At 30.6% G+C, this 15999-nt stretch overlaps 1 protein-coding gene across 1 annotated transcript; it reads left to right on the top strand.

The window, feature by feature from the left end:
• Positions 1-7796: 7796 nt before the first annotated feature.
• LOC120257857 (ethylene-responsive transcription factor ERF105-like) lies at positions 7797-8703 on the top strand. The gene has a single exon (XM_039265141.1). The coding sequence runs from the start codon at positions 7916-7918 to the stop codon at positions 8648-8650; it is 735 nt and encodes a 244-aa protein (XP_039121075.1). The 5' UTR covers positions 7797-7915; the 3' UTR covers positions 8651-8703.
• Positions 8704-15999: the final 7296 nt, after the last annotated feature.

Genomic DNA, 15999 nt, shown 5'->3' with positions numbered 1-15999 from the left:
ATTATTAATATTCATTTTTATTTTAATTAATGATATTTTAATGTAGTATTCATTAATAATTACAGTTAAAATTTTAAAAAATTTGCAATTTTAAACTGTTCCATATCTGGATGGAAAGTTGGAATAAGTTTAAACGGATTTATTTATTAGAATCAATTCATCAACTAAAAACACCTTTTTACTTTTTTTAGTGCAGCTCTCCGAGTTTCAGCATGCTAAGACATCATTTCACACCCAAACTCCAATATATATATTAAATTGCCATTTGAAAAAGATATTTGTCAATCAAAATAAATAAGCCTGCCTCATGTTCAACCCAAAACAAATTAAGCATCTTGTGTCCCTTAATTTAACCATTTAAATCTCCATGATTTGCCATTTGAAAGAAACCTACTATATATCCTAAAGCTGTTTATTATGTGTTCTAGTTTAGTTATCTTTTCAACTAATGTGTTGTTTTTTTCTTTCCCATTCATCTAGACACCACCAATGAATAAAAAAACTTTTAGTAAACCTACTTTTTATTTTCAATTCTTATTATATCTACAAATATGTTAGCAAGGCCAGGATAACAATTTAAAGTTCTAAATTTTTATAAATATTTTCTAAAAAAATAGCCTTTTCTTCCTCTTTTCATTTTTTAAATGCAATAAAATCATTAAAATTTCATTATCAACTTTCATTTATTATTATTACTATTAGTTTTTCTATCATTGCATTATCCTCTTCTCCTATTAAATTTGTTTTTTTTGTTCTCTCAAGAAACATTCTAAATTTTTTATATTACTATTAATAATATATTTTAATTAAAGATGCAAAACCATTCATTTTTATTAATTATTCCTTAACCAATAATTTTTTTTAAAAAATATTTTTTTTAATAAAAAAAATAATAATAATTCAAGTGCCATGACCTTGTGAAACACTATGACCACCATAGTGAGAAAGAGGAATAAAAGAGCATCGGTTGATGTTTCAAAATTCCAACAAAAGAGGGACCAAAAGTTGCAAGTTGAGAGGTTATAGCACAAAACCATGCAATCAAAAGTTCAAAACAGACCAAATGCAATGTCCCTGGACTCTGTCCATTCTCATAAGACAACCCACCCCCACCTTTCATTGCCACCCTCTTCATGGGTCCCTCTTCTCCACCCACCATCATTTCCTTTACCATTCTCTTATTATAATTAAAACTTTATTTTATTCAACCCTATTTTTAAAGAAGACAAAATATCAAATAATAATAATATTTTAATTTCAATGGAATGACTTATAATAACTTTTTTTGTTAGGATACTTCTTGTAAGCATCCTCTTGATGTTTTTTTATTGCATCCTTTCAACTTTAGTAATCCTTTTTCATGTAAAACATAATAATATTTTATTTTGATAGTATAATGGATTTGAGTTTTATTGTCCTCATTCATTGAAGCCCTTTTTAATCAAATATTGTTTTTTCCCATTTGCACGTGGCTTTTGAATGAGGTTGGAACTTCGAACATTCCAGATCATTTTATTCAAATGAATCTAATGATTAAATTTATTTATTTACCAAATAATTAAGAGATCAACAAACGAAACAAAAACGTCTTTTATGATTTGTTTAAAATATTTTATTTTTTTAATCAAAGGTTATTATGTAATTAATTTTTTTATGGATATATAATACAATAAATAAATAATAAATTAAAAAAACAAGAATAGAATATAAACACCTGTGAATACAGAGTTCAAAATTTTTTTATGTAAATGAAAAAACGCCAGTCACTGTAACTCGAAACGCAGACGTGTGAAAGAAAGTGACGCTAATTTACTAAAAAGATTAGCTATGTAAAATAATTAGTTTAAAATATTTTTTTAATTATAATTTATTATGCAATTAAAATTTTCATGAAAATTATAATATAATAAATAAATAATAAATTGAAAACACAAACATAGGACATGAACACCGGTATAATAACGATATGAACATAAACATACCTTTTATCTTTAAGCTTTATAATTATAGTTTATAACCTTAATTTCAGAAGGAGAACCACTAGAGTCAAGTGTAATTTTCGATTCATAATTGTCTTCTTTCCAACTAATCGCCACATTATATAGATAACATCTTCTCATTGTATCTGTGCTTATAAAAGTCCTCAACTACTTTTGTCACATTCAATTTGATTATAATTTTTTTAGATAAAATAAAAATAATAATACATTAAAATCAAAGTCACTCTTTGGTTGTTTTTTTATATTTTAATAAACAAATAAATAAAATACATATAATAATTATAATTAGTAAAAAACAAATAATTAACTCACCCTTACATCACATATGCTTTTCAATAACCACGTTCAAATCAAGTTTCACTAGTAAACCAAAACTAACTTTCTTGGTCACACTTTACTGCATTTTTTTAATAATAATAAAAAAAATCCTAATCTCATGCAGTAATTCTAGCTCAGTGAAAAACCAAAAGATTAATCAAAAGTTAACCAAAAAAAAAAATCAAGTAGTAAAATTGACCAACTTTGGTCTTCTTTGAATTTGACCAAAGGACCTTACTGTTCTTGTCCTTTAATTACAAAATAAATATATAAAAAAACTAATTGAAGATGATTGGATAGACTTGTATATTTTTTCTTTCAAAGTTTGAAAGTCAAGAGGTAGAAAAAAAAATAAAGAAAGAGAGAAATTCACACATGCAAAAAAGATGATTGGGAATTGAACCTTTTTAATTAAAAAAATTTAAAAAGGAATATTAAAACATGGATGTTCCTTCCTGGGGATTTCCCCTTTTTATCACGAGCTAAAAACATTATTTGAATATCATAAAGGAGACATGTTCACTTACTTACATTTTAGGCCACTTGCACCAATTTTTTTTTAAAAAAAATTATTTATTAGGGTGACCTGGGATAACGTTTGTTTGTTGTGAGCTCCGGACTCTTGGACGATTAATTGCAAATTTGAATATTGACTAAAAGAAAAGGATTGCTTTATTTAATTTTTCTTATTATTGTTACTATGTTGTTTGGTTCATGTGTAATTGTCACCTTGTAAGACTAAGATGGTGTTTATATATATATATATATATATTAATGGATAAAAAATTTAACTCAGGTAAACATTCTCTATTATGAAATTGGATAAGCCATGTGCATGCATTAACTAAAAATATAAATAAAAATATACCAATAATTATTTCTAATTGATATTTAATTAGAGATAAAAATTCAAAGTAAGTTTGTATTTTTTTCTTTTATCCGTAGTAGAAAGAAGTAACACGTAATTGATTTCCAAAGCAATGAATTGATTAATATTAAACATAATGACTAGCAAACTATTTAACATGAAGACTCAACCACCATCACTTTGATTCCTTTGAAATTTTGGCAGCTAGTTATGCAATATTATTTTCTCTCATGATTTAATATAAGACTCGTTGTTTTAATTTATTTAAAAAAAACACATAAATTAACAAATGATTGTTTTAGTGTATTAACATCTGATCATTGCATAGGATGTCCATGTCTTTCTTGAAAAATACTGATTTAAATCTCAATTCATACAAAATAAAGCTTATCCGCTTATCCACTTTCTCAAATATACACGTGTCTGCTGTGTCTTATCCACTTTCCCAAATATATATATATATATATATAAACTAATGCTTTTTTTTTAATGGGCATCAATAATGAAGCAAATATATATGGTAATTATCTTTGGTGTCCTCCAAAAGTACAATGATAATTGTCTAGATCCAAACCATAAATATGCTTCTGGATTCAAACCATTAAATAATTTTTGGCCACCCCTCAAACTAATTCCTTGTCCAAACTCTCTAAATGCCTAATATTGTAACTTGTTAGAGAAATCCAAATATTTGTCTTTCCCTCTCAATAGAAACAAGGCTGAAAGCAACTGATCCACTTGCATCTTTTCAAGTGAGAAAAAGAAAAAGAAAAAGAAAAAGATAAAAGTTCAAATTCATTGAATCATAAGTTGCACAGAAATGAAATCATATCTATGTGTCTAACTAATGACTATTAATGTACTTTTTCTATAAATGGTGAGTGCTCAAGGTCTGGGTTCTGTACTGTGGTGTTGTTGGGTAACTCTTTGTGGAAAAGGTGACAAAAGACTAGTGATAAATCATAAATCAATGCATGGTAGGGAAAAGAAAAGGACACTGGCGAATGACTGATTGAAACTTTATTCTTGATCTTTTTTTAATGTGATTTGGGTTTATTATCTCAATTTTAGATGAATCTGGGCTTGGATTTCAAAAGGCCTTTCATGTGTCTGGTTAATAGGTCATGAACAGCCCAATATACCAAAGAATGTTATCTTTGGTAGATTGAATAAGATACAAAAACAAGTGCAGTATTAATGAGGGGATAATATTTTCTTAATTGATATTAATACAAACTAGAAATATTATATACATTCTAAGTTTAATCTAATACAATTAAGTATAATATTCAAACATAATTAATTAACACTCTAGCCAAATTTAATAACAATTGACAATATAACAATGGAAAAAAAAAACGCCTATGTATTTGTCTGTCCCATTGACACTCTCTTAAGGTGCTATTTGTTTGTAAAAGAATGGAGTTGACTAGGAATGAAATAGGGATAAAAATAAGGGAGAATAGATTATGAAATGAAAAGAAAACTGTATTTGGCTTGATGGTATAAAAGAGTAATTTATTAAAAATGAAAAAAGTAAAAAAAAAATGTGAAAAATGTCTCTTATGACCTTATTAAGTATAATATATATATTACTTATAATATTATTTTATTTGTAATATGTTATCATTATTATTATAATTTAAATCTTTTTATTCTTTTTTTATAATTAACTTTTACAACTAATCTTCATTATTATTATCGATGTTTTTTTTTAACAATCTTTATCATTTTATTTTTGTTATTTTATAATTAATTTATTAATTTTTATTATTATTATTATTATTGTTTTTTTATAGTAATATTTTATTTGTAATATGTTATCATTATTATTTTTTTACAATGTCCTCAATATTTTTCTAAATATAATATATATATATATATATACAAAGAAAAGGACAAAACATGATGTAAAAACAATTGAAGTCAAGGGTAAAATGGACATTTTCAGATCCGGATTGGGTATTCCTAGAAAAAAATTGAAAGAATCCCAATAAAGGGTTTTTACCTCATTTTATTCCTAAAAAACTCCTCCCTCATTCCAATGCCTTACAACCAAACAATGGACTAAACCGATTCCCAATCCAATCCAATTCCACTCCTTCCAAACAACAACACCTAAATGAGAGGTGTTTGTTGTCTATTCATTGAAAAAAAAACAATAGAAAAAAAGTAGATTTTATTTTGTTAATTTTTTTTATTTCCTAGCAATAGTGCACACGTTTAGATTGGAAAAAAACAAACGAAAAAGAAAAAAAATTATTTATAGAATTATAAACGAAATGTTTGGTAAAGAAAAAAAAGAAATACTAAAAAAATGTGAATAAATATAGAGATATCCTTTGATAGAGTTAGAAAGAAAAAAATGAAAAAAAAAATTATTATTTGCCAAAATTATTGTAAAAAATAAAGATGTCGGCCAATCTTATATATATTATAGTAGTGAACAAAAGCACAAATTATTAACAAATTCGGATTGTAAGTTAAATTTTTATTTTAAAAATTATATTAAATATTAATTCAATTAATATTTTATTAGCACATAAATTAATATTCAAGTCTGAAGCAGATAATTTCTGCAAAAAATTGTTTCAATTCCTCAAACTAACAAAACATCCCTTTTTCTAATAAAAAGACCTAACTCTTGAAAAACGATCTGAAAGTATATATTTAAAATTCTATTAAAATAAATAAAAATCCATAAAAAATTAGGCAACTAAATGGATAAAGAAAATTAAAAAAACATAATTTTATCAAAATAGATTAAAAAATAAAAATACTGCTCTATCTTGTATGAATAGCTAGCTTGAGTTGTCACAGTCGTCATGGTGACAGATGCATGTACTGGTTAATAAGGTCTTAATCGGAAGGGCTGCATCTTGTGCAACTTGGTCCATCTTTTTCAACGTCAGTGGTTGCCAGCTCCCAGTTAACTTAAATGAAGATTTTGATGTAATCCAAAATTTAAATTTATAAAACAAAAATTAAATAAAAAATAGTCACAAAGGATAAAGCGTGGCTCAACTAAAAAAAAAATAATAATAATAATAATAAAGACAAATTTAAAAAAAACTATAAAGAAAACGAATTCTATCTTCTAGTATTTGAGGCTATCTCGAACTAGTAAAGGAATCGATGTTAGATTTTATATTTTTGGTAAGGTTCTATATGGGTTTAGGAGTCTTAGTAGCTCAACTTCTATACCTATATATAAACTCATTACACTTCTATTACACAACCGATGTGGTATTATATTTCCAACACCCTCCCTCAAGTTCAACTCGGTCGAACTTGCACAGACTTGTATACTAAAGGTCTGTTTACATGGAATTGTGCACTATTTGTGTTTCAGAGGTCCTACACACATGGATGTCATACACAAATGGACTTGTACCATATCGGTAGCTCCACTATATTACTCTGATACCATGTTAGATTTTATATTTTTGATACTAGTAGGCTCTATATGGGCTCAGGAATTTTCCACAAAAAAATCTCAAGACTTAGTACCTCAACCTCTATACCTATATATAAACTCATTACATTTTTATTACATAACCAATATGGTACTATATTTTCAACCGTCGATCACTCATGAGCATTAATTTTATCCATATTATTCGACATTATTCATTCAACTAAGCATTAATTTTATATACCTGAGTTTTTTTTAAAAAAAAAAATTATATCATACTGTTTATTACTAACTGGTGAATTTGAAACATAAACATATTTAAATGATTTAAATAAACAAATTTGAATATATAAGTGTAATGTTTGTGGAGAGGAACCTGGGTGGCTGGATCATCCCTTGGGTACACAAACACTATTGATAACGCAGGGGAGAGTGACAGATGGGTCCCAAAGTCTTGTCCAAGGTCAACATGTTCAAAGACCAAGAAAGAATCTTTATTAGGATATACTTAATTCATTTTTAGAAATACATTTGTAATATTAATTAATAAATACTAAATATGAGTTTAGATATAAAATATGGTTTAAGAAATCATAGTTGGTGTTCTTGGCTAATACTAATACTAATTCCTAATCACATTAAATGATATGCAACTGTGAAAATCACGGCATGTCGACCAGCAAGTTGGCCACACAACCACCTGTCAATATATTTTGGTTTGCATTAAATTTGCGGTTCTAGAGACACACTAAATTATTGGCCTCGTTGAAGAACTCTTCAAAAGCACGTCTGCGCCGCCGTCTAACCATCAAATATTTCCCTCAATAATTCACCACACTTCAAACTTCAATTAATATAAATAAAAATTAACTCATTTTATTTAATTTTTTAAACCTGATAAAAGAGAGAAATGAAAGAATTACCTGGTAAATAAAGATGTATATCATAAGTTTTCAACTTGTGGGCCCGGAGAGAACAATTACTGCATCATCCAAGTCTGGAAGATCATCAACCTTTTGAAATAGACGTTTCATTTCTGCTTATAAAAATAATATTAGAATCTTATCTAATACAATAAAATAATAATATAAAATCAAATAAAGGAATAAATAAATCCAAACCCATCCCATCGTGTGTCCCTTGCTTCTGCGAAGTATCCTTTCATTTTTTTTTAAAAAAAAATTTTTCAAATCTATAAATAGACCACAAGGCCAAAAAATCCTATCGATCCGCTTCATTCCCACCATCTTCGTCTCATCTGAGCAAAAAACTTGCCATTTTTACGGGTAAACGCGCTAAGTAATCAGGGTAGCCATGAGCACGGGCGAGGATTTCTTCGTGCTCGACCTCATACGCGAGCATCTTCTCGGTGATTCCATCGCGGTACCAGACTTCCTGCTCACCGACTCAACACCGGATCCTTACTGTTATCGGATCCCAAACTTAGTTGCGCCCGTTATCAGTTTCAGATCCGACCCGGAACGCCGACCCGCCGCGCTATCCATCTCGCACCCCCCACCGCCTGTGGTTGAGTGGCGTGATTCACCGGCACCGGCACCGGAGCCAGAGCCAGAGCCGGAGCCAGCGCGGGATACGAGGAGGTACCGTGGAGTGAGGCAACGGCCGTGGGGGAAGTATGCGGCGGAGATCAGAGATCCAAATCGGAAGGGATCTCGTGTCTGGCTTGGTACCTTTGACACCGCCGTTGAGGCGGCGAAGGCATACGATCGCGCCGCCTTTCAGATGCGCGGTTGCAAGGCGATACTTAATTTCCCAAACGAGGTTGCCAGCTCAGGCGATCGGGCGGCGATGCAAATGACATCGGTGGTCACCGGGACAAAGAGAAGAAGGGTAACAGAGGAGACAGAGAAGGGGATGAAGGCGGTGAAGAGAGAGAGCTCACCGGAGGAGGAGACGGGGCAACTGACGCCATCGATCTGGAAGAGCGTTTGGGAGGAGTCGGAAGGGAAGGGGATCTTCAGCTTGCCGCCACCCTCGCCGCTCTCTCCGCACCCCTCGCTTGGTTTCCCCCAACTCTTGGTACAATGAGAAAGAGAACGAAAGAAAGCGCTTCTTCTAGAATGTCCTTTTTATAATTAAAAGAGAAAAAAAGGTTTTAGTGGTGATGTTTGAGTTTGTTTGAAGGATATTTCCTTGCTGAGCTGTTATGTAAATTTTATGGTAATGAATAATAACTATATATATTTTTTTAGCATTTATCTAAAATTTAAATATATACAGTTTTCATAATGGAAATGTAGTTGATTTTTGTAATGTTAAAAAGTCAAACATGGAAACCATTCCCGGGCCTTGATCATGGGTATCATATTAATATAATGTCAAACTTGCACTTCCAATGAGAGAGAAACGCGTATGCTGGTATGACGGTGTATGAACTTAATCACATCAATGCATGGATAGATTTTACCCTCCCTGCTCTTATTTACTATATGTCATCTTTTAGATTATATATGTATTATTTATTTATTTTAAGAAATTTAAAAAAAAGCTTATCTAGCATTAAATAAAATTTTCGCCATTTAATAAAAAAGTGAATGAACCACATCTGTCGTTTAATTTTAATATACTCTTATATTTATTATTTTTTTAACTAAAATACTATTCTAAAAGTGGGAATAAAACATATAATTAAAATTAAAAAAATAAATTAATGGAATTTTAATGGGTTTCAAATAAGGGTTATTTTGAAAGTTGATTATATATATATATATAAGCATTTTTATTAAATTTAATTGAATTTTTAATAGATGTGAATTAGATAAAAAAAACATGTAAATAATACTAGATATCCCTTTAGTTTTGTTAATGGCTCAAAGCGGGTGGGTGCAAAGGGCGTTTAGTTATTTAGCTCAATACTTCAGATATAAAGGCTATTGTTCATTTTTCTTGATAGCATTAGTCTCTTTTATTAAAAACTATCCCTTCCAGCATTACTATACAAGAAGGAGCATTTTCGTGCAATGGCTTGAAAGCAAATTACATTGACCATCTTCCGAACTGTTCAATAATATACTAAATCGTATGCAATTAAGGTCTCATGTACAAATTGGAATAGTAATACCTTTCAAATTCATTATTATTATTATTATTATTATAGTTGTAAATTCAACTGTTATATCTTTCCTTTGACTTTGACCTATATTTGCGGCCAACATTGGTTTGACCAACTTGGTCATTGAGGCAAAGCATTGGATACATTAGTAGGGAAAGTGTATTAAGTTATAGATAAGGGTGTTTCGGAACTTGGATTTAAATGATGCATTCTATCGGAAAATAGCAAGGCAGAGATCACACCGGCATAAAAAAAAAAGTTTGAAACTCCTGCATGTATTCGCATTTTCAGAGAAACTCTTTGACTTTCAAACTTCAAATCAGACTCCTTGGGCTTAATCAAACCAACCACGTGCTAAATGACATCACTTTCACGCAACCTCTTTATTGCCATTTTTGGCTTTATTCGCCTCCAAACTTTAATCCTTTTTTTTTTTTTATTTTCTTTTCCTAATTAAAGTTATAAAATCTCTCTTTACTATAATAAAAATCGAAAAAACGAATATAAAAACAAGTTTGATTTATTCTTAATTATAAAAAAAATATTTGTTGTTAAATTTGATAGCTATGTAAACATACAATTTTAATTAAAAAAAAATTTAAATGTTCAGTAATTTAAATCACCACCTTTTAAAGCTCTTAGTTTTGGTTTTGCATTGTTTATGTATTAAATAACTAATATATCCGGGAACATATCAACTGTAGTACTTTTTAGTGTTCTCATTTCTTTGGAGTTATTAATTACTTGTGAATCACATATTCACATTCTCTGGGTCAGCAAATCAGCATGCCGGCCTAATAAAATACTGGTTCAAATATAGTTTGCTAAGATTATTTCAGACCGGAACCTCATCTAAAGTCTGGCAAGTAGGAAAGTGAGATAGGTCTATTTACAGCATGATGATATTAAAGTCTGAACTCAATAAAGCTTCAATCTTCAATTTATTTTCTATATATAGAAAGTCAGTTTGATGTAAGATTGATGCAAGCACATGGGAGCACCTTCATGGTCTTTCCTTGGAAATAGTTTTTTAAAACCAGGTCTATATTCTGAAATATTCCAATTTGTTCATACAAAATTACCGGGCTGTAACAATTATAAAATTTATATTTTATTCTAATTTGTTTGTCTGCGTCTGTGTGTCTCTCGTTGCTGTTATCTTACCTTTGCTTCCACTTTTGTACTGTGTTTCTGTTTTATAATGCATTCATAATTTATCAATTTTTTTTTAAAAAAAGCAAAAATGATCCACTATTAATTTTAACAGCTATATATATTCACAGATTTTTATTTTTATTTTTATTTTATTTTCAAATCAACCAGTATATTTAGTAAGCTCAACATTACAAAAACATGGGGCAACCATTTATACAAATGATAATTTGGATGCTCCTAAGCAAATCACCAATACTCATAACAACCAAAATGTGAACACACACAAACAAAAAAGGTATGAAGAGGTACTTTCCAACTTGTTCTTGAGCCAACAACTTCTAGCAGTAATAGTTCTTTTGATATTAAGCACCTGGTGTCATTTCTGCTGCTGCTACATTAAGTTTATCTAACCAGTAAAGAGGTCTTACATCCAGTAAACCATTTCTGCATAATTCTCTCTTGGCCAGGTATCTTTGTGGGAACTTGATAGACATACTTCAGTATCATGATTTCCCTGATTTGGCTGAATACTTCTTCACTACTAGCCACTTTCTTCTGAAAAATTAATTGATTCCTTGCTCTCCAAATAGTGTAAACACTTGCAACCAATGCTGTTCTTCTTACTCTAGCTAATAGAGACTTGCCCGTAGCTTTATGAGAGAACCAACTTATTTCTCTAGCCCATGGAAGAGGTCTTCTGCCCACATTAATTGCATGTAATACTCTACACCAAATTCCTTTAGAGAAAACACAACCGAAAAATAGATGCTCAATTTGTTCCTCAACAGAGTAACAAAACACACAAGCATTTGATTCAGTTAGACCCCATTTCATCAATTTATCTTTTGTGAGCAACCTTTTCTGGATTGCCAACCAAAAAATAAAAGAGTGTCTAGGTAAATTTGCTGCCGACCATACCAACTTTGTCCATGAGACTTGTATTTGAGGTTGTAGCAGTAACTTGTATACACTCTTAGTATCATATATGCCTTGTTTTTCCACTTTCCATGTAATGCAATCCATTTTGTTTTCATCAATTGCAACATTTGAAGTGAGGTATTCAGAGATTCTTACCATCTCAGGATTCCATCTCGCTGGTATAATCCATCTTCCATTATTCCAATATTTAGATACAGTAGTGTATTTGTTCATATATGGTTCTCTAAAGTTCACTTCAGGAAATAGATCTACTATGAATTCACCATTACACCATGGATCAAACCAAAAAGAAAACATCTTGCCATCCCCAAGTTGGTAATTAACCGGAGGTTTTGCTAACTTTCGCAATTTCGATGAGATTCCTCCAATTCCAAGCACTGCCAAGTGTTTTAGTAATGCCCCAAAAAGCTCAACCTTCTCGGTTTGATTTTTGCTACCCATGTAGCCCATAAGGTTTGTTTTCCTTGAATAATTTCCCAGATGTGTTTTCATTTTGTGCAATTTGATTCCACATCTTTATTGATTTTTATGCCCAACCCTCCTGTTCTTTTACATTGATGAGACCATATCCCATGCAACTAGGCCTCCCTTCTTGGACTCCTCTGTTCCATGCCACAAAAAGTTTCTACATAGTTTTTTTCCACCTCGGAGATGACTACTTTTGGTAGACTAAACCACCGAACACCCGATAAATATGCATGCTCGATAGAACTGAATTGACTAATTGAAAGTCGCATGCATAGGGGACGGTGTTCTAACGATCCATGAAGATATTCTAGCGATTATTTTTGAGATCGGATCATTGCAATGTTCTCTCTTCAATTTAGTGGAAATTAAGGGTAACCCTAGATACTTAGCAGTGTATAGTACCTTCCACAAATCCCTAGCTGCTTAATAATTTGTTGCTTCTCATTCCGATCTACACCGGAAAAAATAAATTGCACTTTTATGTAAATTAGGCTTTTAGTCCCGATACACCTTGAAAGTGTTTTAGAGTATTGTTGATCATTCCAGTAGAAAGTATATCTCCATTTGCAAAAACAAACAAGTCATCAGCAAAACACAAATGGCTCAATTTGATTTCCTCACAACCTTTATGATATTTGAATCCATTCAAGGGCATTTTGTTGAAAGATCTAGTCAAGTAATCCATGCATAATACAAATAAGAGTGGAGATATAGGATCACCTTGCCGCAAGCCCACTTTACCGGGAAAGTATCTCTCCATCCGCCCATTAATCGAATTGAGAACATACTGAGGATCCGACATCACTCATGATTAATTTGATAAACTGATGTGGAAATTTGAAGGCCATCAACACTTCTTCTAGAAAATCCCATGACACCGAATCATATACTTTTTGTAGATCAATCTTCATTGCACAACATCTTAATTTCTCCTTATGGTACCCTCTTAGAAGCTCATGAGCAAGCATTATATTATCTGATATAGCCCTGCCTGGAATAAATGCAGATTGGTTCATATGGATGATATCACCTAAAACAACTCTCAGTCTTCCTGCTAGGATCTTAATTTGATATGATCTTGTACATCACATTGCAGCATGATATAGGTCTGTAATCAGTAATTTTTTGTGGTCTTTGGATTTTTGGGATAAGTGTGATCACAGTTGAATTGGCTTGCTTCAGCAAAGCTCCATTTGAGAAGAAATCATGTACATCAAGACAGACCTCCTTCCCCACAATTTTCCATGTTTTTTTGAAGAAGTAGCTGTTGAAACCATCTGGCCCTGGGCTTTTATCATCCTCGATATTCCAGAGAGCACCCTTGATTTCTTTCTCTGTAGGCATTTTACACAAAGGATCACATGCCTCATCATTAATAACTTTGTCTAGAAAACCACTGCCATAAAAAATGGCCCTCCTGGCTTCTGCCTTACCTAAGAAATTTTTGAAGTATGTCAATATGGCATCTCTGATTTCAAATTTGTCAGTGCAAATGTCACCATTTGATAAAGTTAATTGAGTAATCTGATTTCTGGCTTTCCTTTGTTGCAAAAATCTAAAGAAAAATCTAGTATTATGGTCCCTTGCATGAACCCATTGGCATCTAAATTTTTGTTTTAATAGGCTCTCCTCCCAATATAGGAGCTTCTGCAAACGACATATCACACTCTTTTCTTCTTGTTGCAAACTCGCATTAAAAGGATCTATGAGTAATTTGCTCCTCAGTTCCTCCATTTCATGCCTACATTTGCAAACTCTCTTCTATTTAAGCATTTTAATTCAGCCCTCAATAGCTTCAACCTGTAATAGATTCTATACATGTGGCATCCTCTGATTTGCATATTCCAAATTCTCTCAACAATCTTGAAGAAATTGGGATGCTCACACCACATATTAAAGAATCTACATGGGGTATTTACATTTTCCTTTGAGCTTTTTATGTCAACCAAAATTCCACAATGATCTGAAATATTGCTGTTGTTGATTATAGTACATACAGGGTCATTCTTTCTTAAATAGAAAAACTGATTTGCAAAACACCAATATGAACTTTATGAATATAATATATATATATATATGTGTGTGTGTGTGTGTGTGTGTGTGTGTGTGTGTGTATTTGAAAAAACTTTATGGTCATGGGTATATAATAGAAATATCTGCTTTTATATTGGTATATATATATGCATATGTTCTAAAGTTAAGCAACATGATCATTTAATAAAATTAAGCTTTTTTGTTGATATTCTAATAAATTATAAGCACGTAAATGGATTTCAATCTGCAATAATTATGGGAATATTTGTAATATAAGTAGATATTTTATGCATGTGATATTCTATTGTTTTATGAGATGGTTTTTTAATTTCATAACAATTAATGCTCTTAAATAAAGATATCTCATCTTAATTTTAAATTCGAGGGTTATTCACAAAACAATAGTTTTAAAAATTTTAGTTGTTTTAAAAAAAACCAATTATATGTTTATTTATATATTTATTTATTTTATACTCTATGTTTTTAATATATCCATGATCTATTCATTCTTTTTTTTTAAAAAAAAAAATTTCAAACTACATCTACAAAGAATATTCATGTCACTAGGTAACTAGAGTATCCAAGCAATTACACATTATGCATTGGTGTTAATGAATATTTTTTGTTGACTCTTTCACAGTTTGACCATGCATGTTGATTGTATTTCTACCAATGATGTCTGCTGCCAATTAATTAATTTACTGCTTCTACATATGCTCTTGGATATATGAAGCACTTCATGCAGAAAAGCTTTTAGGATACTTAGATATATGCATGCTAACCCAGTTAGTTTTGCATGATTTTGTGTTTTTAGTTTTGTTTAAATCCTCCAAAATGTTTTTTTTAGACTTTATTTTCAGGCTTCAACACTAATAATGGGCATCTCATACAAGTTAGCTGAATTTCTACACCACAAACTTATCTGCAGAGTTTTCAACTTAATATGTTTAGTGGTCTTTGATTAAGCTGGTTGACAGATCATAACAGATTAGATTTTTTGCTAGTCTGACATTTTAGTTTATCTTCATGTCTAACGTGTGGCTAATTATATACACCAACCATTCTTATTCTGTGCTTAAAAATTAATGATGCGTATATATGTGCATGTAGTTCAATGTTGAAAAAGTATTAATTCTTATAAATTAAATGAATGGAAATACGACAAATTAAAATATTCTTAATATATATATATATATGTATGTGCTCTAAAAATTAATGTCAGATAGTTCTTTCATGTAGTCTAACTCTCTCGTCATTGAGCATTTCATTCGGTTGAGAACAAGTTATCACCTGGATAATTAAGTTTAATCAGGAATCATACGAAATCTAAAGTATCGAAGAAAGTAATATTTAAATAAACTTTGTTTATATATATGATTTGATGGCATTTGAGATGCCATCAAATGCTGGCAAATGAATTCTTGTGTCTCTACCTAAAACTTGAGAGTGACCTCTTTGTTTGGCAAACGAGTACCTTGATTTATAGTGGGTTTCTTGGTTTATTTTTCTCAATCTTGGGAACTAGGCACAAGGAATGTAACAACGATAACTACCTATGCCTTAAAAGAATATGTAATCAAGAAACGTTGTTGTGAGATTGATTTAATAGTAATAAAAAAATATTTGTCTTCTTTTGGGATTTTAGATCTAGTTGGTGTTGGACTTTCATGTCTTTCTCCTCCTAGAATCTTATCTCTCCCCAAGAGAATCATCACTTGGAAACCATATA

This window comes from Dioscorea cayenensis, chromosome 4 (assembly GCF_009730915.1).
Source record: "Dioscorea cayenensis subsp. rotundata cultivar TDr96_F1 chromosome 4, TDr96_F1_v2_PseudoChromosome.rev07_lg8_w22 25.fasta, whole genome shotgun sequence".
In the NCBI taxonomy this organism is placed as follows: domain Eukaryota; kingdom Viridiplantae; phylum Streptophyta; class Magnoliopsida; order Dioscoreales; family Dioscoreaceae; genus Dioscorea; species Dioscorea cayenensis.
The sequence above is the reverse complement of the archived record's forward strand: the minus strand, read 5'-3'. Positions and strand labels throughout refer to the sequence as shown.

What these genes read in the sequence shown, in the direction of transcription:
- LOC120257857 (XM_039265141.1), top strand. Translation starts at nt 7,916, where the DNA reads ATGAGCACGGGCGAGGATTTCTTCGTGCTCGACCTCATACGCGAGCAT.